The 24,777-nt window shown below is 38.4% G+C and overlaps 1 protein-coding gene across 5 annotated transcripts in view; it reads right to left on the reverse strand.

Annotated features, from left to right (window-relative positions):
* The window catches only part of LOC126162830 (cryptochrome-1-like), a 183,799-nt gene that overhangs the window by 33,004 nt on the left and 126,018 nt on the right, over nt 1-24,777 (reverse strand). For 4 of the 5 annotated variants that reach the window (XR_007535120.1, XM_049919591.1, XM_049919592.1 and 1 more), the window contains exons 8-9: nt 21,930-22,081; nt 21,600-21,802 (exon numbers count right to left, since the gene is read on the reverse strand). Coding sequence is in view for 4 of the 5 variants with exons in the window: in XM_049919591.1 (XP_049775548.1) it covers nt 21,600-21,802; nt 21,930-22,081 (355 nt within the window). In the remaining variant the exon portion in view is untranslated. Of the gene's footprint in view, nt 1-336; nt 623-21,599; nt 21,803-21,929; nt 22,082-24,777 lie in introns of those variants that run through there. The other variant, XM_049919594.1, reaches the window with a different exon arrangement.

Consider the following 24,777-nt stretch of genomic DNA (forward strand, 5'->3'; position numbering starts at 1 on the left):
TGAAATGTAGAGGAAAAATGGCTGAGATTAAAAAAAGTGATTAAAAACAGAAAATAATGAATCTTTCTGCAAATTTTTCTTTAATCTCATTTCATTTTGTATCTAGTTCCTTCAGTAACTAACACAATATGGTTCATACTGAATTACCATAAATACAATGTAAGTCTAGTTGCTGCAGCAGAGATTTTCAATGTATTATTGAAAACTTCTATTTTTTTCAGTGTATTGTGTGGCAAAACTGCATGTAACAGTAATCAACCCTCACCTGCATGTTATTTAAATATTTTATAAAATCCCCCATTAGATTTAATCATCGTTCATAGTTACTCTTATAGTGTCCAACCAGTCCATTGTTACTTTTATGAATTTGTGATTATGTGTGAAATAATACAACATATGATACTAAAATGGTACAGTAGTTTATTTCCTTTTGTTGCTGAGTCACATCTTGTGCAGTTAACCTTACACACCCTTCAACATTTTGGTGTTCTATGATACAAATCTACAAATGTTTTCAAAAGTAATTATAGTTCAGAAATAAAAGTTACAATATATGCTAGATAACTGCTATGTAACTGAAACTCCGTACACTATCAGAAACATTGTTGTCTTCCTTGTGGTCCTTAAAAAATGAGAAAAGAAAGAAAATAGATTAAATGAAGGAGCTACCGATGTGAAAGGACATAATTTAAAAGAGCACTTGAAACATAGCAAGTTGTATCTATTCCAGTTTCTGTTGTTATACTCCTGTTAATAATTATTTTTTTCTTAGTGCTTAAGCTGATTGTACTTCTATAAGTAGGGCATATGCCAAGTACATATTCAAAATGGTTAATTTCTTATTTATGTAGTATTTCATTTAATTTCATAAATTGTATCAGAATTTACAAACTGCTGATGATAGAGGTATATTTAATTTACTGAAAACCATGTTAATTAATAGAAATCAGTAATCAAAGTAATTACAACATATAAGGGACATTCAAATGAAACCTAGTCACAAGTGTAAAGTAACGGTAATGATTTTATTAACTCAAAAATGTAGTTATACACAGTACACATACTCAAAAATAGTCACCAAAACTGTTGGCACTTTTATCACTTTGTGACACTAACTGGTCGATTCTATCCTTGAAGAAGCTAGCAGGCTGCTGTTGAATCCAGGCCTGGACCCAGTCACACACTTCATTGTCCGTTGTGAATCGATGTCCACGAATAGCTTGTTTTAGACATCCAAACATATGAAAGTCAAACAGTGAATGTTTGGAACTGTATGGTGGATGTTCCAACATTTCCCACCGAAACTGCTGCAATATCATCCTCACCACATTGGCCATGTGTGGCCAGGCATTATCATGTAGGAGGATAACACCATTGGACAACATGCCTCGGCATTATGACTTGATGGTTCGTCTAAGGTTCTGTAAAGTGGCTTTCTGAAGCTGGGCATTGATGGTGGTTCCCCATTCCAGGAACTCAACAGGCAGTGGGAGACATCATGACCTTACCAGAACTGGTGTGCATGGCCTTTGATTTCCCTGGAGGTGGGGAAGTCGCATGTTTCCACTACTTGCTCTGATGCTTGCTTTCTGGTTCAAAATGTTGACACCATATTTCGTCACCTGTGACCATATGCGACAGAAAGCCTTATTGTTCCTTATGATAATGTTGCAAATGACTCAAAGACAGTGCCATTCAAGTATTGCGCTGTTCAGCGGTCAGATAGCGGAGAACCCACTGCGCACATATTTTTTGAAAGTTCAAGTGTTGATACATTATGGTGTGGGCAGTGCCCATGCTAATACCTAGTAACCAATGGATCTCATCCACAGTGATTCTGCAGTTGTCCAAGACTGAAGCATTCACTTACACAACCACTTTGGATGTGATGACACAATGAGCCTGTCCACGACAAGCATCGTCTTCCAGTGACTTGCGCCTCTCAAGGAATCATTTGCACCATCACACAACACTTGAACAACTCAGACCGTACTCATCACACACAGCCTTCATCCGTCGATACATTCCACAGCCTCCAACTTCCTCCACTGCCAAAAATTGAACCACTCCTCATTGTTCTTGCTTACTCACCTGCATGTTCAGTAGTGGACGATAACTTCTGTAACCACCTTTTCTTCGTTGTGAAACCACAGTGGCTCTATGCAACATCAAATGGTGCACACACATCAGCCTCTCTACCAATAGATGGTGCCATCATACCCACAGTTACATGGTGCCATCTTACGTGTAAGGCAAAAGTAGATGCAATGACCAGGTTTCATTTGAGTGAACCTCATATAATGGTGAAATTCATGTGAGGTAATCAGCAGTTCTGAGTAAATTGACACCACTCATTAGAAAGTTCTCGTTTCATTCTTTCTTGTGTCTTGTTTCTATTTTCTAAAAACTAATTAACTTACAAGATATTCTTAGTTAAAGAGCATTCACACCCAAATTTACTTTTACCAGCTGAGCCACTATGCTTGTCATATTCCAGGATTTTACTTTATATTTTTATTGCCCCACTCTTCCTGAGCCACATAATGCCCTTCATCATTCAATTAAGGCTTTAATTAAAAAGGTTCATAAAATAACAAAATTTTCAATGTGGCAACTTTACACAAAAACAGATAATCCACCGCGGAGGCATATAGTGTGCTAATCATATAATACTGAAAATTTTTATATTTATCTATCTAGCTATCTTCTAGTTGAAGTAAATCACTGCTGCGACATACAGTCATCTTCAATATTAAATTTTCATCCTCAAGTTTTATAAAGTATAATGTGACCAAAATTTTTGTTGGTGAGACATCCACAACTGTTATTTGTGCAAATGTTTAAAACATCTGATACAACTGTACAGTTACTTATTGACTGAAGTCTTTACACTACCAGGTTTCAGGGACTCAGCTCCATCTTCAGGAGTATCTATAAACAGTAGGTCGAAGTGTACATGTCAAAGCTAACTTACAAGGCAACTCATTAGCCATACAAGGCTCATCAGACTGAATACCCAAATGCGCCCCTGCAACAACCACTTTTCAACTGTAATTGTCATAAGTCACCCTCATCCTGAAAGGGCCGGCGAGAGGCTACAGAGTGAAAGGACCAAGTGAATAAATACTTAGTGCTGTCGTTGGAAGGCAGCAAGCAGATAACATATAACAAATACTCATACAGAACTAATGTGTCCCACTTGCCAACAGAAAGAGAACTTGTCTCACAATGGGAAGAATGTATTAACAGTTGTGGCAATTATTTTTGAGATAATAAATAGTTCACTTACTTTTCTTCCACATGTCTTGTTTTTATTTGACTGCCCCTAATAGTAACAAAATTAGTTAAAACAATGCGTACTGGTGAAATCTGTGTGAGCTAATCAGTAGTTCTGACAGAATTGACACCTCTTGTTAGAAAGTCCTCATTTCATTCTTTCTAGTGACCTCTTACAATTTTTCAAACACTAATTAACTTAAAAAATGTTCATAATTAAAGATCAGTCACACTATTATGCTTGTTAGATTCCAGGATTTGACTTTATGTTTTTTTTGGCCTAAATTTTCTAAACCAGATAACAAGCTTCATTTTTCAGTTAAGCCTTTATCTAAAAGTTTACACAAATTAACAAAATTTTAAACAAGGCAACTTTACCTATGCTAATGAAATAGTACTGTGAACTTTTATGAGGTGTGACAATGAAGTGATGAGACTGTTTTCCTCCTCCATAGGGTGGCAACCATGCAGCCTGCTACTGCAGGCAGTGTGTGATGTTTGCCTTTCCCCACCACAGCCACAAGTGGCATGCACCTACAATGTTTCAATCAGGAGTAGCGGCTTGAAGAATGAAGTCCTGTGTTTGCTCCTCATCACAACAATGACAACTTAATACATTGTGCAGCAGTGTCCCAGCTCTTCATGTGTGAAACTCAGTGAGAATGCTGCTGTAACATATGTGAAGTTTCAGCAGGCTTTTGCTTTTGGATATGAGGTTTTATCAAGGGCAAATGTGTTTTGTTGGCTCTGAGCACTATGCGACTTAACTTCTGAGGTCATCAGTCGCCTAGAACTTAGAACTAATTAAACCTAACTAACCTAAGGACATCACACACATCCATGCCCGGGACAGGATTCAAACATGCGACCGTAGCGGTCGCTCGGCTCCAGACTGTAGCGTCTAGGACCGCACGGCCACTCCGGCCGGCCAAACTTGTTTTGTTGGTACAAAATGTTTTCTGAAAGTAGAAACAATGCTGAAGATCAACAACGCATTGGGTGATCGTCAACAGCATGAACAGGTGACAATACAGCCAGAGTGAATGGACTTGTTTGAATTGATGGAAGATAAACTCTGAAAAGATTGCAAATGGAGTGAACATTAGCTGAGCCAAACTGTTTACTTGAAATTGACTGGAAATCTGGGAATAAGAAAACTTCATGCCAAAAATGGTTCCCAAAAATCTCACACAGCACAAAAAAAAAAGTCAACTAAGTATTGTGGCTGCTGATCAGTTGGAGCAAGTGTAACTGAACCCAGAATTACTGAACCAATTTGCCACTTGTGATTAAAGTTAGTTTTTCCAGTGTGATACTGATATAAAACATCAGAGGTCGCAATGGTGTTTGAAGGAACTGTCAAAACCAAAGAAGCTGGTCATGTTGAAGTCAAAGGTGAAATGTATGCTTGTGTGTTTCTTTGTTTCCATTGGCATTGGCATATGAGTGGTTAGCTCCAGACCACACAGTAAACCAATATTACTACAAATCAATTCTTAAAAGGTTTCAAAAAAGGGCCCTTCATGATAATGCACCAATCCACACTGCATTGTCTGTTGGACAATTTTTGGAGTCAAAGTTCATTGTGTGGCTTGTGTGATTTTTTTAATTCCCAAAACTGACATCAGTTGCTAAAGGACACCATTTTTAAACAGCACAGGAGATCCAAACAACTTTAACTAGGGCTTTTACTGGTATATCAGATGTTGAGTTCGAGAGATGCTACCAACATTGTAAACACCAGTGGAGTAATTGTGTGCAGTTGGTTAAAAACATAAGTAAAGCTGTTTTTCTAACCAGTTTCATTATTTTACTGTTGTATTTTGGTTACTTTTCTAACCAGTTATCTTTTAGTTAAAGCTAATCATTGTCAGAACCTGTAAGTCATCTATATTACAAAATTTTCATCTTTCAGTTTTATAAACTGCAATGTAATTATCAAGATTACAAAATACCATTACACCAGACTTTATATAATACCCCAACCCAAAAATCATCAGTCTGCTCCCAGTAATCACACAAGTAAGACCTACACACAACAAATCTGTCGCCAGCATGTGTACAGTCAACATCATTTGTTAAATATCTTTATAAACTTTTGCAGTCAATACACATATGAACTGTGTCTGCCTGTCTGCACTTTAAGTACCTTTACTGTTTTGAAAGTGATTGTTGACTCATACCAAGCTGTGCATAACTGACTATTGTTCAAAGAATTGTGATCTGTGGTAGATTAATGTTTACAAAACTTGTTGCCACTGAAATTATCAAGAAACGTAAGCACTAGCCTGGCGTTGATGGTGTGTAAACAGTAATGTAAGGTTCAATGTCAAATTTGAAAAATGCAAAATCATGAAAAATTTTGCTCAAATGTCATTGAACTATATGATCACCAACAAAAGCAATTTCAGATTATGAAACTATAATTCTGCATGTGCCAAAGAGGAACTTCAAACTACAACCAGGTTGGTACATATACAAATTCTTAGTGTTTCGACACACTAAATAACCTCTACATCCTTCTGTTAATTCTGGAATTTTTCTGTTTGTTTTTGTTAACTTTCCAAACACAAAAGTGGCTTTGTAACACCTGAGTATCACTGCCTTTCATATGTCTTAATTTGTCTCATAACTGCCAAATTAATTAAGTAACTCTGTTTACTATGAAATGTAATATATATTCATTTTCTGAAACCCTTTAGTCCAGCTTACAGTACTATCTAGCAAACATAAAGAGTGCCATCAGTTAGAAAAAAAATAAACAACAGAAACAATGGTCTACATCTTCATCTACATCATATTCCACTAGCCATCTGATCAGTGTGTGGCAAAGGGTACTTCTGGTACCACTAACTGATCTCCCTTACCCTGTTCCACTCATGAATGGCGCACAGGGACAATGATTGTTGGTAAGCATCTGTAATGGCTCTGACTTCTCGAATTTTCTTGTCATGGTCATTATGCAAGATGTATGTGGAAGGAAGTAATATGTTGTCAGGGCTCTCTCGAAATTTCAATAGTAAACCTCTTCATGGAGCATAACACCTCTCTAGTAACATCCATCAATGGACTTTGTTGAGCATCTCAGTAACACTCTTTTACAGAGTAAATGACCCCATGACAAAATGCACCACTCTTCCACTGAATCTTCTCTATCTCTCCAATCAGTCCTATCTGGTAAGGATCCCATACTGATGAACAATATTAAAAAGTCATTCAAACAAGGCCTTATAAGCCACTTCTTTGTGGATGAGTTACACTTCCTTAAGATTCTTCCTCAGTCTGACATTTGCTTTGCCTATTATTTGTTTTATGTTGTCATTCTACTTAAGGTCACTTTGGATAGTTACTCCCCGATATTTTATGATAGGATTGTTTCCAGCAGTTTGTCACTGATAGGCAGTTGTAAAATAGTGGATGTCTTTCCCCATGTAAGTACAATACCTTACATTTATTTACATTTAGGGTCAACTGCCACAGCCTGCTGCATTCACATTCCTCAGCAGGTCATTCTGCAAATTGATAATGTCTTCTGGCACAGCTACTTAGTTATAAGCAGCCGCATCATCTACAAACAGCCTTAAAGAGCATCCAATGCTTTTTTAGATTATTTATATACATTGTGAGCAGTAACGACCCTATCACACTTCCTTGGAGTACTCCAGAAATTACCTTTTCATCTGTCAATTTTTTTCCATAAGAGTGACATGTTGAATTCTATCTGCAAGAAAGTCTTGAATCCAGTCCAGTACTCAATAATCTCATCCCCCGTCCTTCCCTGTCTCCCCCCCCCCCCCCCCCCCCCCTCCTCTATTGGCAGTGTGGGACTGTGTCAGATGCCTTTCTGAAGTCAATGAACACAGCATCAACCTATCAACCTCAGTGCAGTGATCTACATTGGTCTGGATCTCAAGGAGGAACAGAGTGAACTGAGTTTTGTTTGTGGAGTCCATGATGATTTTTATACACGCGATTTTCGTTCTCCGAGAAAGTCATAATTCTTTAGCATAAAAGATGTTGCATAATTCTACAACATATCAACGTCAACAATTTAGGTTTATAATTGTTTCTGTATACCCATGGGATTATAAAACAGACAAGAAAAATAAAGGTTGGAGAGATGAAAGAGATGGCGAAATGCAGAAGAGGAGCGAACAAAAGAAGATGGTTAAGGTAGTGGTGGGGATTACAAGATCAGGTCCCTGTGCTGGCAAATTTTAGTTTGAGACAATGAAGCTATGTTTTTTGCAGGAAACTAAATGGTTACTCATGGTTTCAGTGAGTAATTCTTGTCTGATGTATTTTGTAACAGTGAAATTGAGATTGAGGAAACAATTATGTAAAAATGTTATTTCTTTTTGTTAACAGATATTGCCACAACAGGCAAATGCCTAATGGTTGAAGTGTAGAGGAAGCAAATTAATAGAGTCATTTTGGATCAAAACAGGTGTTTCAGATTACTGACTGTGTAAAGTGATCTATACAGTAAGAATTTACGCAACAATAAAAGAGTGCAAGTGCAATCATTAACACTTTTGGTGAAATTTTAAAATCATCCAGGAATTAATATTAAATTAAAAGTATCACTTAACAGATTTTTTTCACTACTAGAAGTAAATTTCATAATAAATTATTAAAAAGTATGTAATTAAACTTACAAAAGTCTACAGATCAGTAAAGGAATTTATATGTCCTACAAGTTGAAATAAGAAATTTTTATAATGACTAGGACAAGTTAGTATGCCATGAATTTGCAGAAACATAGAAATTAGTGCAATCTATTAAGACACATGGCTAAAGAGCAAAATCTAATACATTAATAATGCAAATTAAAAATTTGATTTGCATCTTATGTAATGAAATGAGAGACAAGAGAACAACTCATTAAGCAGGAAAATGTCTCCATTAAAACGAGTTCTTTTTGTTTCCTCACTTGGGGAGGGGATGGTAAGGTGCTACTAATGTCAACCACATATAATTTTCTTTTATTCTATATAGAATGTGATGAATTTTTCCCCCAGAAAAAAACTGTGTTACTATTATAGTCAGTCCTAAACTGGAACCAACAACTTTTTTTTGCAAGGGGGGGGGATTCTTTCAACCTAGAGGTAACTACAGTTCTATACAGCACAGAATCTATAATACTGAGTGACTATCTAGAAGCCCAGAACCTGGTACCAGTTGAATGTTGCCTATGTTATGGCTTCTAGGGCAAAAAAAAAAAATTGTTTAACTATCAACCAAATTTAAGAACTTAGAATGCTGCCATAATCTACTCATATATCACTGAACATATCTGCAAAATTGTATCACCGTATGACACACAGTTCAGGAGCTATGAAGTCATAGACAATTACGTGTGTGAAAAACTACCTTCTGCTTAAAATGGTGTGCAGTAAAACTTCTACATCAAGCATGACATTTTAATTTGTTACTTCTTTATTACTAACTCCATTCACAACACATTTTGCAGGCAGTAGCTATATATATATCACTGAATGTACCTGCAAAATTATATTATTGCAAAATGGAGTGCAAATTACCCAGGCTATATTCATCCAGTGTTTCACACTGAGAGTACTTAGTGACTTCCGACAAACTTTACGCATGATTTTAAACACTTTCTCATTTTTTTCCTCACTTAGGTGCTGAATGTCAATTACTTAACATCCGCCCCATAGCCTCATGACGCTGCACCCGGCAGCCTTGTCCTGTCACCATCTAGTCGCTGCATGCTCTGCCAGGCAGTGCTTACTTCTCTCCCCCCACCTGTACCCTTGTATCCTTCCCTCTTCCCCTCTACTCCGGACTGCTGCTTCTGTTTGACGCAGTTGCATTCTGACCAGAGTGGCCAAAGATAGCAGTCATGTGTGCGTGAGGTGTGCTTCCTTGTGTGAAAGTGTGTGTGTTTCCTTTCCGAAGATGGATTTGGCCGAAAGCTCAGAGTGTAACAGTCTTTTCATTGTGCCTGTCTGCAACTCAAATGTCATCCTTATGGTGAGTAGCAATCTATTCTTTTCATAACATAGTTGACATTGCAACCTGGATTTTCCATTGTTTAATTTAACACATTAACTCATTTGTAAAGTAATCAGACATATATGAATAATCAAGCTCTTTATCATTCTCGCTTCAAGTCAATGCCACCAGGGCTCTCTTTAGGAAGTAGGCATATTAAAAATGAATTCACTAAAAATACTTTCGTAACACACTTATTGATATGAGGTACAGCAGTTTGAAGACCATAAAATGGTAACACTACGAAGGGAAAAATGTTTTCATCACTTTTCTGTAAAGCTGGCTTTGATTCAGATAGGGCCTAATTATATATGCTCAGGTTAAAAATCTGCCCACTTCCCTACTGTCAAATAACACCCAACATAGAAGAACGGTGCTTTTAAAACACCACCTTTTTTGCTTCCTATATGACCTGCTGTACAAAATTATTTATGTTACAATAATTGCCACAATTGGCTTCCAAGTTCATTTCTATGCATACAAAATATAAACTTTATGCTATTCCTTCTGTGGGCTTCATATAATGTGAATGATTTATGGAAAAGGAACTAACTGACAGAGAAGAATAATGCAGCATACAATGGACCAGAAGATATCCAGGGAAATGGGAATCAACTTTATGACAGTCCACATACTCAGGATTCTGCAGTGCCACTACTAAAGTTGTATGCTATAGCAATGGAATTCACCAACAATAAAAAAGTAAGAAATGCAAATGGTATATGGATTATCATAACATAAGCATCAATTATATAAACTGATCATAATCATTAAGAATTTGTCCCCTAGGATATCACATATGAAGCAGAGACCTGTTCTTGACATTGCAGGAAAAATGTACAATAATACGTGGAAACACAGCTTTTTTGTAAATGGGAATGTCTTTTCCTTACAATTATTCTGGATCAGGGACTTGCATCACATTACGAAAGAATAGTAAGTTTCTGATTCTCTTTAAACCTCATTTTATTTATTTTTTAAAAATTAACCATTGTTTCACCCAGGACTCCCCCAGTTCCCTACGTGGTAACCAGAAGAGTAGTAGCTACCATCCACATTACATTAATCTTCTCCACAAATTTAAACTACCAACAAAGCCCAACAGTACAGCTTGGTTTTGTATAATTTGAACAGATGGTCCCAGTTTTAGCATTTCTGTTGTTGCTCATACAATTTTCAAGAACCAGACTCAAATGACTAATAATTATTGGATGTTTTTCTTTTTATTTCTTTCCCTCTGAATAATGCTGCCTCCCTGTTGTTTGTAACTGGTGTCCTATAAATACAATTTAACTTAATAAGGTAAATGTTAAAAAAAAATGGTTCAAATGGCTCTGAGCACTATGGGACGTAACATCCCCTAGAACTTAAGAACTACTTAAACCTAACGACATCACACACATCCATGCCCAAGGCAGGATTCGAACCTGCGACCTTAGCAGTCGCGCTGTTCCAGACTGAAGCGCCCAGAACTGCTCGGCCACACTGGCCGGCGGTAAATGTTACTTTCGCTTCTAAATTTAATAACATTTATGTGAACTGGCTGCAGGTATGTGGTCAATGTTACAGACACCCTGGGAATTATACACAAATGTTACCAAAGAAAGTGTGGAACAAGGGTTACTGAAGTAAAAATTCTTCAAGTAAGGATGTATGTCATATATCAAACACTATTTTCAACAAAACATTATTGGTATTGATAATGATGTAATATAAATCTGTGAATAAACAACTGCTTCTTGATAAATGTCTTGTGATAATGACAATAAACAACTTACCACCCTATCGTGTGACATCTGCACAAATATGTGGGTTAAAGGTAGTGACAATGTTTTGGGATAGTTCACACAGGACATAGTGCAAGCATGTACTGGTGCACAAAAAACAGAATTGCTCACTAAGTTAATATTTATTTATAGTTCTGTTGGTATAAGGAACTACTCACAAGAAATTATCACACTGTCACAAACCATTACCCACTGCAAGTGCAACCACTTTGCCACTGAACATGGGCCCTCACACAAGCAAGCACCAACATTGTCCACACAATAGTTTGGTGGGGGTGGAGGGGCGCAAATCGAGGAGATATTAAGTATTTTTAATATTTTGGAAGGTGAATGGCAGCTAGTAAAAGGCAACCACTGAAATCACAGCATTTGCCACAGCACAGGCTAGCACTGATGGCACTACACAACTCATCACTCAGGCGACCACTGAAACTGCAGCACCATGAAGTTCTGTCAGGCCTGTGTAGCTATGTACTGTTACAGTTAAGTTTCAGCAGAGTGAACATAATAGATTTACACTACAGTTGGTAGGAATCGTATGCAGCACTGACAAACTCTATCATGAGGTTCCTGTATTTCTGCTTTTATGTTAGCTGTCTCACCCGCATACTAGTCATGCACTGCTGTGATCGCTGCTGTAAGCCTGCAGATTGGCCAAGGCTATTAGCAGCCCTGCATTGCGACCTGTGCTGTTAAGTCCACACCATCGCCAAAAGATGGCAGTACTGTGGCTGTCTGTATTTGGCTGTCGTGGATGGTAGTCACCACACAGACACCTCCCCAGGAATAGCAGAGCACTGAAGCAAATTGAGCCGGTAAGCACAATCATCACCCAGAGCAGGACCGTCTTGAATCGATGGCCATGCTGACTGGGGAGGTGGTGGTAGCGGTGGTGTTGGCGGCAGTGGTGGTGGTGGTAGGGGGGTCATCCATCTGGAGAGGTGTGTAGGGGCAGGCTCAGGTGGGAAGATGTGGCCAGCTTAACATTGTCCAATGGCACTGTATATTCCCACTGATGGCAAACTCCAGTGTATGGTAACCAACAATTATGTAAGAACTGGAGTATGGAGATTGATAATCAGGCCTGACCTCTTCACACCGGACCATTACCTGTGTGGCAGTAGACAAATGTGTACGAATGAATGAAGGTGAGGTGCCATGCTGAGAGCTGGCTCGAGAAAGGATGTGTGCAATGTCGGAGTGCAGCCCATCCAGGAAGGCTGGTACATCAGAGACAGAAGTGGCAGCAGCGAACTTGACAAATTCTCCAGGTATCTGAAGGGGCAAAGGGGTTTACCACAGACCAGTTCCATCACTGAGGCATTGAGGTCCATCTTAAAGGTGGTGCAGAGGCTGAGAAGGACAATAGGGAGTACAATATCTCATGCTGTGTTGTGGGAAAGTAGAGCAGTCTTCAAAGTTTGATGCTATCGCTTGATTATGCCATTGCTGGCTTGTTGGTATGAGGTGGCGATAAGTGCCACAGAGTCAGGCAAGCTTGTTGAACTGCTGGGATCAAATTACCTTCTGCAATCTGTGGTGATCTGGAGTGGGAAACCGCTGGCCATGTGAGGTGGGGAGTGGACTGACAGTGTCAATATGGATGTAGGTAAACCTCCCTGTATTCTAAGGGAAATCACCAAGGGGAGCATAAAAATGCTGGCCAACCTTACTATGCTGACAAGCAACACCACAGCAAGACCCAGCTGTGGCAGTCTGAGCAGATACCAAGCCACACATAGCGACGGGTAACAAGAATTGTAGTGGCCTTAATGCACAGGTCTTGGATGCTGTCAAAGGTCTGCCAGTGGAAAGCAGCTGGTAGGAAAGCTTGTGGCTTGCCAATGGAGGTGTCACACAATAGTATTGTGTCTATGCCAAGGATAGAGACAAGTTCCAATCTGAGGTCAGTGTTTGGGTCATGGGGTCCAGCTCCATATTGACCTCTTCTGCTGCAGTGAGTGTGGTAAAATCAGTGATCACAGTGATTTGTGACATATGATCGGTAACAGTATTTTCCATTCCTGAGACATGCCAAATGTCTGCACTGAACTGAGCGGTATATTCCAATACAAAGAACTGGGTTGGTGGGCAGAGACAGTTTGTCTGCTGGAAGGCTTATATGAGGGGTTTGTGGCTGGCAAATATCATAAAGTTCCTAGCCTTCAGTAATGGGCAAAAGTAGCAGATCATCTCATAAAAGGCAAGGGACTCCACTTACGTTGTATAGGCATGAGCTTCTTTGAAAAGAAGGCCAACGGATGTCAGGAACCAATGAAGAGGTGCTGAAAGACTATGCTTGAGACTGCTGTCTGGCATCAACCACGAGTGCCAGCACGGCATCATGTGCTGGGTGAGACAGAAATGCCCTGTGGCAAGGCTGTTTTGGCAGCAGTGATGGCGATTCCTATTTGATTCATCCAAGGAAAGAGATCATTGCTCTCAGTGTTAGGATCAGCAAGAACATCTACCAGTGGCTTTTGAATGAAGGTTGTGCAGGGGACATAATGGTGGTACAAGCATCCTGAGGAACCAGTGAAGTTCTTGGAAAGTTCTTGGGTGCTGAGTTTCACAAATAGTCTGAATTTCTTCAGGAAGGGGGAGTAATACTGTCTGCACAAATCTGGTGGTCCAGGAATGTCACCTTGGAGGCAATGAAGCTGAATTTGGAGGGATTAATGATAACCCTGAAGTCATTTGTCTTTTGAAACACTGTTGACAAATGTTAGTAGTGTTGCTATGGTGAAGAAGAAAACACCAGGTCTTTGAGATAGGCAAAGGAAAAGGGTAGGTCAAGTAGTACACTGTGGATGAATTGCTGCCATGTCTGTGCAGCTTTTCAGAGACAAAATGTCACATAAAGTGATTCAAAGACGCCAAAGGGCATGCTGTTGGCTGTCTTCCATGGCAAGTGTTGTCAGCATGGGTGCCTTCAAGCAGTCGATGGACTCACCACCAAAGCACCACTGAGGACATGACAGAAGGGGTGAAGGTTTAGGACCAGTTACCTGTCCAGGATGGTGTGATGCATTCAGAGCCCGACAGTTGCAGCAAGTTAGCAGGATGAAGCCTTCTTCAGTGTGAGGTGGGGAGCAGAGGGCCAGGGTTTGTATGAATGGTCAATGATGCTATCCCAAAGCACAGCCTTAAATTCAGCTTTGGCTGCAGCAAGCCACTCTGGTGTTAGTCAACATGGTATGTTGAAAACTGGATGGCTAGGCATGGTACAGATGTGATGGACTATGCTATACTTTACCTCTTGTAGAACTCCAGGTGGCATGTGATGGCTGGGAAATGGTCAAGAAGGTCTTGGTACAGCCCTGTGTCAATGGCACAGATGAGCTTCAGCACAGAGTTCTGCACAACATGGCGGAACTCCTTGTCAATGAGATGAGAGCTGGCAATGTCAGGGAGGAGTTAAAATGTGCTACTAGATCAGCACCAGTGATTGGCACTGTGACATTTGTGCAGTGAGGTGCGATGCTGTCCTAGGTTCAACTGCATAGTTAGCAAGGGACAACTTGTTGGCAGCTGGCAGCCAAAATGACATTGTTGGTCAACACCCAGGAATCAGAAAGTCAACATGTGTGGACAGGCATACAGATTGGTACCAGAGTCTATAAGTAAAAGCATGCAAGACCAGTCGGAGATGAAGAAGTGCTTTGAAGTAGCATGGCATCCATGTGTGTTCACTTGCAGATGCCACTGGTGATTGTGTGGTTGCATGGTGGGTAAAAGTGGGAACCTTGCTAATCAAAGTTAATCTTCGGCATGTTGATGGTCCCAGTTGTGCTGGCAAAGGCATGGTGACTGGGTACAAAGTGCAGATACTTGCACCAAAGGGTGCAAATCCACTGTACTGTATCTCAGTGTAGTCGTTGTGTTGGGGTAGAACATAGGGCCGCAGGGGTAGAACATAGGGCCGCAGTGAGGGACCATAGTGTCAGAAAGGGCTGCTAATTGTTGCAGCAAAAGTGACTGCTGAGTTACAAGGATTGCAAGTGCCTTGCTGGGCATCCAGTTCACCCTGGGCAGCGAGTTCAGCTAAAGCACACAGAGCAGCTTGTCTGGAACTGTGATGCAGTCAACCATGCTGTGGAGGTGGCACAGGAGCTATAACGGAGTCCTGTCACCACTGTTGTTGCCAGAAATCAGCCAATGTATGCGCAAAGCTGGAGATATGGAGAGGTGGCATATGAGTTCCCTCTTGAGGCACTGGTGTGGCTCATTGGTTGGTGTCACAGTGATGGTGTTGGCAACATTGGTGGTGTAGCACTGGTCAAGCTGGCTGACAACATAAGCGTGTTTCGTATGTTCTGACATTAAGTCATTGTAATGGAAGATGGTGTCAAACTGCATGAGCCAGAGCACGGCACAGGTAGGCCAGAAAGGTGGTAGTCACAAGGCAATTGGTCTGTGCCAACCAGGTATTATCACTTTGGCATGTTATGGCACATAAAAGACAAAACTGCTGACTAAGTTAACGTTTATTGATAGCTCTGTTGGTACAAGAAAATAGTCACAGAAATGGTCACACGGTCACAAAACATTATCCGTCACAGGGGTGACCACTTCGTCACTGAAAATGTCCCGCTGCCGCTGGATGAGCAACCACTAAAACCACTCAGGAGATCATCATGACTACTGACATATTCTATCGCACAAGAGACCTCTGAAGACACTACACAATCCGTTGCTCAGGTGACCATTTAAATCATGGTGTATGCCATCGCACAAATGACCACTGACATCACCACACAATCCACTGTTTGAATTACCATTGAAATCATGTATGTATGTATGTGTGTGTGTGTGTGTGTGTGTGTGTGTGTGTGTGTGTCTGTGTGTGCGATTATTTATGGGTCCAATGAAGATTCAGCAGGCAGAACACATTAGATTTCACTGCTAAATAATTGTTCTGAGCTCCTAAAACTGAGAATGACACTGTAAGTTTGCAGGTTGGCTAAGACCAGCACTGTATTGTGGACTGTGCTGTAATTTTGCATCTTGGGCAACAGATAGTGGTATTGTGGTGGCTATGCTTCACAATCATAGCTGATAGGCACCAGCAGTATAATTGAAAAGCTCACACACCTAACTTGACTGATGATCTCATTATTGCTAAGTGGAATATGCACGTCAGGATACAGTACTGATAAGTGGAGTGGTATTTAAATTATGATGATGGTATGTGCATTTATTAAGTGTGATGTATCCCTGGGGGCCATACACAAAAAATAAACTGTACCAGAAAACACTCCACGTTGAAATAAGATACTGATTGAGTAGGACTGAAAGCCAGATAGAAGGAAAATAATTGTCTTTAAATGATGTATAAGCTTTGTTCTTTTCATAAGAAAACATATCATTTTTGGCCATTACTACATCAGTTATTGAGACCATAATGGATATCTATTGCTTTTCTGCAAACTAATTGTATATTTCTGAAAGCTGTTTCCATTCTCAAAATTTCAGATCTTCTCGGAAATTTTACTGTGCTGCACATTGTGCTGTAACTGTCTTAAAAATATTAGACATCTCATTTCTGTATGGCAGAGTTAAAGTAGAGTCTATTAGTGTAAACTTGTCACTATTGTTACAATCTGTGCTGCAATGCTAAGAATATGCTTTCACTAGATCTGAAGAATGCTTGTTGTGTTATTTATAGGCTAGGATACCCTTAAAAAGATTTCATTTCAAACTATTTTTACAAATTTCACTATACTGCCAAAGCAATAAAAGGAGAACCCACATAAATCTGACCAGTCTTCCAAATTGAAAAAGTCAAGTCTATAATAATTTCTTTTTAAAAATCATAGTTCCAGAGTAGTACAGCTGAGTGATTGTATTAATGCATTAATTTTTTCAGCCCTGAAAGTTTGTTAGACTGAGAAGACCTTGAACCAAACATGCAGCTACCCTTCTCAAGAACTGCCATTTTGGAAAAGGATTAAGTTGACCGCATAATAAACAAGCAAAGTATTATCTGTACCTTGAAAGTATCACACTCCATCAAGCACAAGAACAGATTTAGCTGTCAATTTATATGTGACACTACTGAAACTCATACAACATTTCTCACCTGCTGCAAAGAAGAGTGCCACAAATTCTGAAACATGCTTTAGTGAAACATGAAAAGGTGTACTTCACTCACAATGTTGTGGTCCATACAACTTGGCATATATTATATAGCAAATTGAACACCATTTGAAAATCTCTGGGCAGCCGTGTTAGTTATTTATTATAATTAAGTGTTAGTGAGTAATAGTTAACACTGATCTATAATAAATATTATGAAATATAATGCCTATTAGATAGCACACTATTTTCAAGAAAACTTCAGTCTTAAGAATCCAAGATCCTTTCTGTACCTGCATATAAGGTTACCATCCTTTTGAATTACTCCAACAGAAAATAAAAACAAAAAAGGCCGTAAAGTTGATCACAAACAGAAAAATGTGGTATTTGGACCAAAGAAAACAACTTCCAAAGGGTTGGTATAAGCTGACTTCATAAAGCTTCAAATACACATATTTAAGGCTGAAAGTAGAATAAGGAAGAAAATAACACAAAATTTGTACAAAAACAACAATTAAGACTGGTACGAAGGCAATCACAATTGTCTCTCTAATGCAACAACATGTAATGCAGATGTTACTTCCTAAATGAATTTTGTCAAATCGTGCAACAAATGAATATGAAATAAAGCACTGGTTGAAATGACAGTGAAGAGGATGTTTGCTTTATTTACAACATGTTGGCCCTGAAAAATAATTAGTATTTTCTCAACAGTGTGTTACAGATGCTGTGAATGTCACAGTTTAGAAAAAAGAAAGAGCAAAATATTTATCCATTGCAGTCTCGCAATGTCGTGCATTAACAAGTACAATGCAGAGCAATCTACTCACTTGTCCCTATGTTCTAATTTATCAGTACCATGTGACAGTTTGGAAAAACTTTCTTTGTCCAGATTGATGCAAGGATTGCCTTACGTGATGAGGCTATTTGTCTTTCAGAGAATATATTAAAGCAACCATTACAAATTATATTCCAATGGACGAATTCTATTAACAGAAGTACAGTTCATTAGACTGTGCATATGTCGGCTGCATGACAATTTAAGGCCTCAACAACACAATGGTACAGTTCTTCTTCACATGCATAGTGTGCCTACAAGTTTTTTGTATTCACATTGTAACATTAAGTTCAACATAGAGAAGGAACACTTTCAATTATTAATCATTCCTAAAAAAAACTAAACTAAACTCCTCCCAAACAGGCCATGAAGGCCCAACGGTACTGACAGGCCACCGTGTCATCCACAGTCCGCAGGCATCACCGGAGGTTGATATGGAGGGGCATGTGGTCAGCACACCGCTCTCCCGACCATATGTCAGACTGGAGCCACTACTTCTCAATCAAGCAGCTCCTCAGTTTGCCTCACAAGGGCTTGATGCACCCTGCTTGCCAACAGTGCTCGGCAGACCAGACGATCAATCATCCAAGTGATAGCCCAGCCTGACAGCGCTTAACTTCGGTGATCTGACGGGAACCAGTGTTACCACTGTGGCAAGGCATTGGCATTAATCATTCTTAACGGTTACAAAAAAACTTGTCCAAATCATTTCTTTGAAATAAAGTGTTTCATGTTACATCTTGTTGCTGTAATTATGGTAAATGTATGGCTTATTATTATTATTATTATTGTATGAATTACCTACCATTTAAATATTGTTTAATTAAGGTGAAGAAGTAGAGGTGCAAGATCTCCTTTTCTGGTGAATGACTTTGCTCACACAACAGCATGACTGCAGAGAGACTCTCCTGCATGATTTGCTTCGTTCCTTAGAGCTGGTAAGCACAAACTTCAAAATATATTGTATATTTTCTTTATAATTTACTGATTTATCTATATACTGAGTTTTGACCAATCACTCAAGTTTAACTCCATTTATTTATACACCTGTGTTTTACACTATATCTTCTACCCAGCAATTTCTGCATTCTGTGTTCTAAATTCTTGCAACAAATACTGCATCTGCAGGGACTGTCACATATCTAAATTGGTGTCTTCTGCTTAGATGACAAAAAATTGGTATGCTTATTTCACAGAAAGATTACTGAAATAAGTTTTCCACTGCAAAATGATCCAACAAGCAAGACACCACCACCTGTCACAATATTAAAACTTCAGTTAATATTTACAAAAAATAAGGAAGGAAACAAGCAATGAGGGCAAAAAGGATATCACTGTATTCTTTTCAGTTTAGGGAAGCCCTAAAAACCTTGAACTGGCATTGCTATTAAGGAGTAATCCACTGGCTTAACCTTGGTTGCTGTGTAATTTATATTTACACAATATTCAGGTTATTCAGAAATATCTATAACAATAGCAGGATGTCCTACACATTCTTCAGCTTATAAAGAGCATGAATGTGTCCACACTACTAGATTTTGAAAAGTACTAATTTTTAGCTAACATTTAGTGACATTACTGATATGTATAAACATTTACTTCTTGTGATAAAGAACGTACTTTGTTTTAAGGATTTTTTCCCCAATGCACATAAAAAAAGGAGTTAGAGCCAATATCAAGTGATTCTCTTTCTTTCAGTTTTGGACAGTGCAGAATTGAATGTGTGGCCTTATCTTAAAGACAATAAGCTGTCAGGATATACAAAAATCAGTATGACCAATGAGGTTGCAATAAAAATCCATGATGATGTACTTTATGATCTAAATTTGGCTTCCTGTGATTAATTTTTGTACTTGAACTGTTCAGGAATGATCAAATGAATGCAGATTCACATCAAGTGGTGATGTTAAAAGTGAGATAGATGCTTATTCTGCACAGTTGGACAAATATTATCTTTCTGAGAATGATAAAAAATTGGAAAGTCATTGGAATAAATCTGTTGTCTTTCAAATTTTGTTTTTTATATACCAAGCTGAATACTTTTCAAAAGTAATTCTCAAATACATAAGTACAAAAAGACTCACTGTGATGTATCTGAAAACAGCTTGTTGAACTTCATCATTAAATGAAGATCATCTGTCATCTGTGCCCTGCAGTAGTCAGAGCAGATAAAATCACTGGAAGCATCTGAATGGATAAGTGGACAGCATCCCCCATAGAGATCAAGGCTTCACAACAGTAATCAGTTTGAAATGGATATAGGTTGCAGTGGTGACAGAGAGATGTAGAGGCTTGCACTAAATAGACTACTGATGATAGCTTAATCAAACCACCCTATAAGAGTAACAAACAGCCCATAACATGCAGCAAATGCTGGTCTCAAGAGAAGAATGGCAGGTTAATGAAGCAACAAAACAACTGTTCAAAGCCCACAGGAATGTACTGCCTCAAAAAGTTATTTCTATGAAGGTCATAATATCAGCTGTTGTTTACACGTATTTAATTTATTTAATTTTGCATGATCGGTCAATTTCTCTTTTAGGTTTGATACTTGCACATAGTCCTCACTTTCAGAACTGCCATATCCACTGCCAAATAATAAGATATATTATGACATGTTGGCACCTACAGCAATTAAGAATGACCTGTAAGGCCAAATTGGCCAATAGTGCAAAATTAAATAAAGTAAATACACATAAACAACAGCTGAGGTGAAACCACAACTACATCCTTCAATAAATATATGGCTGTGGTACAGACATGAAGAAAATTATTGTTCTTTCTATGATTTTCTCTGATCTAACACAGTTCTGGATTTCTTTAAAAAAACTTGAGTTTTGCTTCTCCCTTGTCTTAGTTGTATGGTACATAATGGATGCCATGTAACTAAAATGTTCCAGCTAGGAAGGAGCAGGAAGAGGCTGAGGAAAACAAGATTCAGAAGCTGGTTTCCTATGCTACAGTACAATACTTGATCGAGACTCTCATACTAGTGTATGTCTAATCTTCAGTCACTTATCTGAGTTTCACTCTAACACTTTCTGTTTCACACTGTCTAAATTTCTCATAGAGTTGTTCAGTTCATTGACACTGATTCAATTCAACAGCTGATCACTTCATATGCATATCTTCAATATTACGTGTATTTTAGCTGTGACAAACAACATTTTTTGCACAGACTGTAAATCACTTCTTCACCAATGATGACAACAGCCTTCCCCCTGTCACCTTGAGTTAAGATGATTATCGCTTACCTCAAAACATTTCAAATACAACTTGAGATAGTATGTACAAAAAGAAGTTAATTTTCTCCCATTTACTACCCAATTATGAAAATACAGCACTATAAATATAAGATATAACTATTTACACTATCTTACTAATTGAACTGGCCTTCCTGTACTCAAAGACAAATCTACAGATTTCTAATGAATACATCACTATATTGTACTTATAATAATGTCATGGAAAAATGCAGACAGCTAGGGTGGTGGGAGCTAGTACTAAAATTGAGCTACACATTTATCAAGCACAACATTATGTAAAATACCGATCCAAATTTAAAAGTTACTTCACAGACTATAACTGGTATTACAGCTCACCTGGACCTCGATATCTGCTTAACTGTTGATACACTTGCTTCATTCGTTCTATGTTTATTCGACTTGCGTATTGATGATCCACTATAGGCAAAGGAAACTCCTTCCCAATGATGCACTTCGCTGTTATCTGTACTGATTCAGGGGCTTTCCAAGGTTCATGGATGTACCGTGTTGGAAAGTTCTTCAAAATGGGCAGGTACTTCCTGTTTGCAACATGAAAAAAAATTGATTTTAGGAGATGATTCAACATTCATTTAAATACAGTCCATATGCAACTTTAACAACAAATATACGAAGATATGTTATGTCATAATCATAATATTTCAATACCTTATGAAGTCCCCATTTGGATCTGCCTTGCGACCAAACCGGACAGGACAATAACAATGGAAGAACTGCTGAAAGAAGGATGAGCAAGACAGCCACATCCACATTCCAGCATTAACAGACCAGTCAGCATCAAGCAGTAGTTCATCAAACACCTGTACAATAAGATAATTCTGTAATGCATTAAATCCTTCCAACAAGAGAATGTGGATATTACTGACCATAGAAAAATGTGTCTTGATCACAGTAAATATGTTGTATATTCCATAAATCATAGTGAGGAGATTATGAGAAAGTTGAAAACATCAGAAAAACCAAAATGAAGGGTGCATATTTTATGCAAGAATTGATATATTTAGATTTACTCTTCATTCTGCAGATCCAAAGTGAAGTGTTGTTTAAGATGTGGAGGAGTCAAGCTATACCTTAACAGACAGCAGCAACTTCTGTAGACTACTGCTGTAAAGTATGCAATCAATAAATTACGATTAGTGCTTGATTTTCTAACTATGGGAATTAATTCTAGATTATTTTAGAGGTGTAAGAGCTACTTTGAAGTAAAAAAAAAAAAAAAAACCTCACTGTTCCTCTTCTTATATTGCTTTATCTGCTTTTTTTTATTGAATATTTAAAACAGCATTTCTGTACCCTTACAAAAAACACTATCAGCTGTCAATATACTGGATATGTCAAGATCTGTTTAATGCCAGCATTAGAGTTAAATTAAAATTACTTCCTTGTGTTTTGATATACTGATAAATTTTAGAAGGAAGCACTAATAATGTAATCATTTATCTTGTTATTTTAATATATGGCAATTTTCAATTTCATCCCTGACATCTGACTGCAACCTGTTTAGACATGTACTAAAATATAAAATCCTGTTGTGAACAGTAAATAAGGGTGCATAGTCTACACAGAAATTATTTTACTCTTAGTGTTGTGGTTGTGAATTGCAACATTTCACCTTAAATTCACTATTATTATTGATAACAAAAACCATCCTGTAGTGTATGTATTGGCATGCAAGTGTAAGAATCTCAAGGTCATTGGAGAGGCTTCTACAAGATGTTTGGTTATCAAAATTTCACAATATTCTTACTGTACATTACCATAGAATGAATACAGTACTTTTAAGAGTTTACCAAATTGTCCCAGAAGATAAGGTTACAGACACTAATGAGTGGAAAAATGCAAATTGGGCTAGCAATTCAGTTTTTGGATCAATGCAATGACAGGGATTTCTAAGTGCACAGCAGGCAGGACTCAGAATTTTAGCTAACTTATCCCTTTGTGGTCTCAGCTCTCTGAGACTGCAGATGTGTGTGCAAGTTGCATTTATATATATATATATATATATATATATATATATATATATATATATATATATATGTGTGTTCGTTTGTGTGTCTGTCGACCTGCCAGCACTTTCATTTGGTAAGTCACATCATCTTTGTTTTTAGGTATATTTTTCCTACGTGGAATGTTTCCTTCTATTATAACTATATATATATATATATATATATATATATATATATATATATATATATATATATATATATCTAAAAACAAAGATGATGTGACTTACCAAATGAAAGTGCTGGCAGGTCGACAGACACACAGACGAACACAAACATACACACAAAATTCAAGCTTTCGCAACAAACTGTTGCCTCATCAGGAAAGAGGGAAGGAGAGGGAAAGACGAAAGGATGTGGGTTTTAAGGGAGCGGAAAGACTTACCTTAGGGGGAAAAAAGGACGGGTACACACTCGCACACGCACACATATCCATCCACACATATACAGTATATGTGTGTATATGTGTGGATGGATATGTGTGCGTGTGCGAGTGTGTACCCGTCCTTTTTTCCCCTTAAGGTAAGTCTTTCCGCTCCCGGGACTGGAATGACTCCTTCCCCTCTCCCTTAAAACCCACATCCTTTCGTCTTTCCCTCTCCTTCCCTCTTTCCTGATGAGGCAACAGTTTGTTGCGAAAGCTTGAATTTTGTGTGTATGTTTGTGTTCGTCTGTGTGTCTGTCGACCTGCCAGCACTTTCATTTGGTAAGTCACATCATCTTTGTTTTTAGATATATTTTTCCTTCGTGGAATGTTTCCTTCTATTATAAATATATATATATATATATATATATATATATATATATATATATATATATATATATATATATATATAAAAACAAAGATGATGTGACTTACCAAATGAAAGTGCTGGCAGGTCGACAGACACACAAACATACACACAAAATTCAAGCTTTCGCAACAAACTGTTGCCTCATCAGGAAAGAGGGAAGGAGAGGGAAAGACGAAAACCCACATCCTTTCGTCTTTCCCTCTCCTTCCCTCTTTCCTGATGAGGCAACAGTTTGTTGCGAAAGCTTGAATTTTGTGTGTATGTTTGTGTTCGTTTGTGTGTCTGTCGACCTGCCAGCACTTTCATTTGGTAAGTCACATCATCTTTGTTTTTAGGTATATAATAGAGGGAAACATTCCACGTGGGAAAAATATATTTAAAAAGAAAGATGATGAGACTTACCAAACAAAAGCGCTGGCAGGTCGATAGACACACAAACAAACACAAACATACACACAAAATTCTAGCTTTCGCAACCAACGGTTGCCTCGTCAGGAAAGAGGGAAGGAGAAGGAAAGACAAAAGGATATGGGTTTTAAGGGAGAGGGTAAGGAGTCATTCCAATCCCGGGAGCGGAAAGACTTACCTTAGGGGGAAAAGAGGGCAGGTATACACTTGCACACACACACATATCCATCCACACATACACAGACACAAGCAGACAAAATATATTTTTCCCACGTGGAATGTTTCCCTCTA

This window comes from Schistocerca cancellata, chromosome 2 (assembly GCF_023864275.1).
Source record: "Schistocerca cancellata isolate TAMUIC-IGC-003103 chromosome 2, iqSchCanc2.1, whole genome shotgun sequence".
In the NCBI taxonomy this organism is placed as follows: Eukaryota; Metazoa; Arthropoda; class Insecta; order Orthoptera; family Acrididae; genus Schistocerca; species Schistocerca cancellata.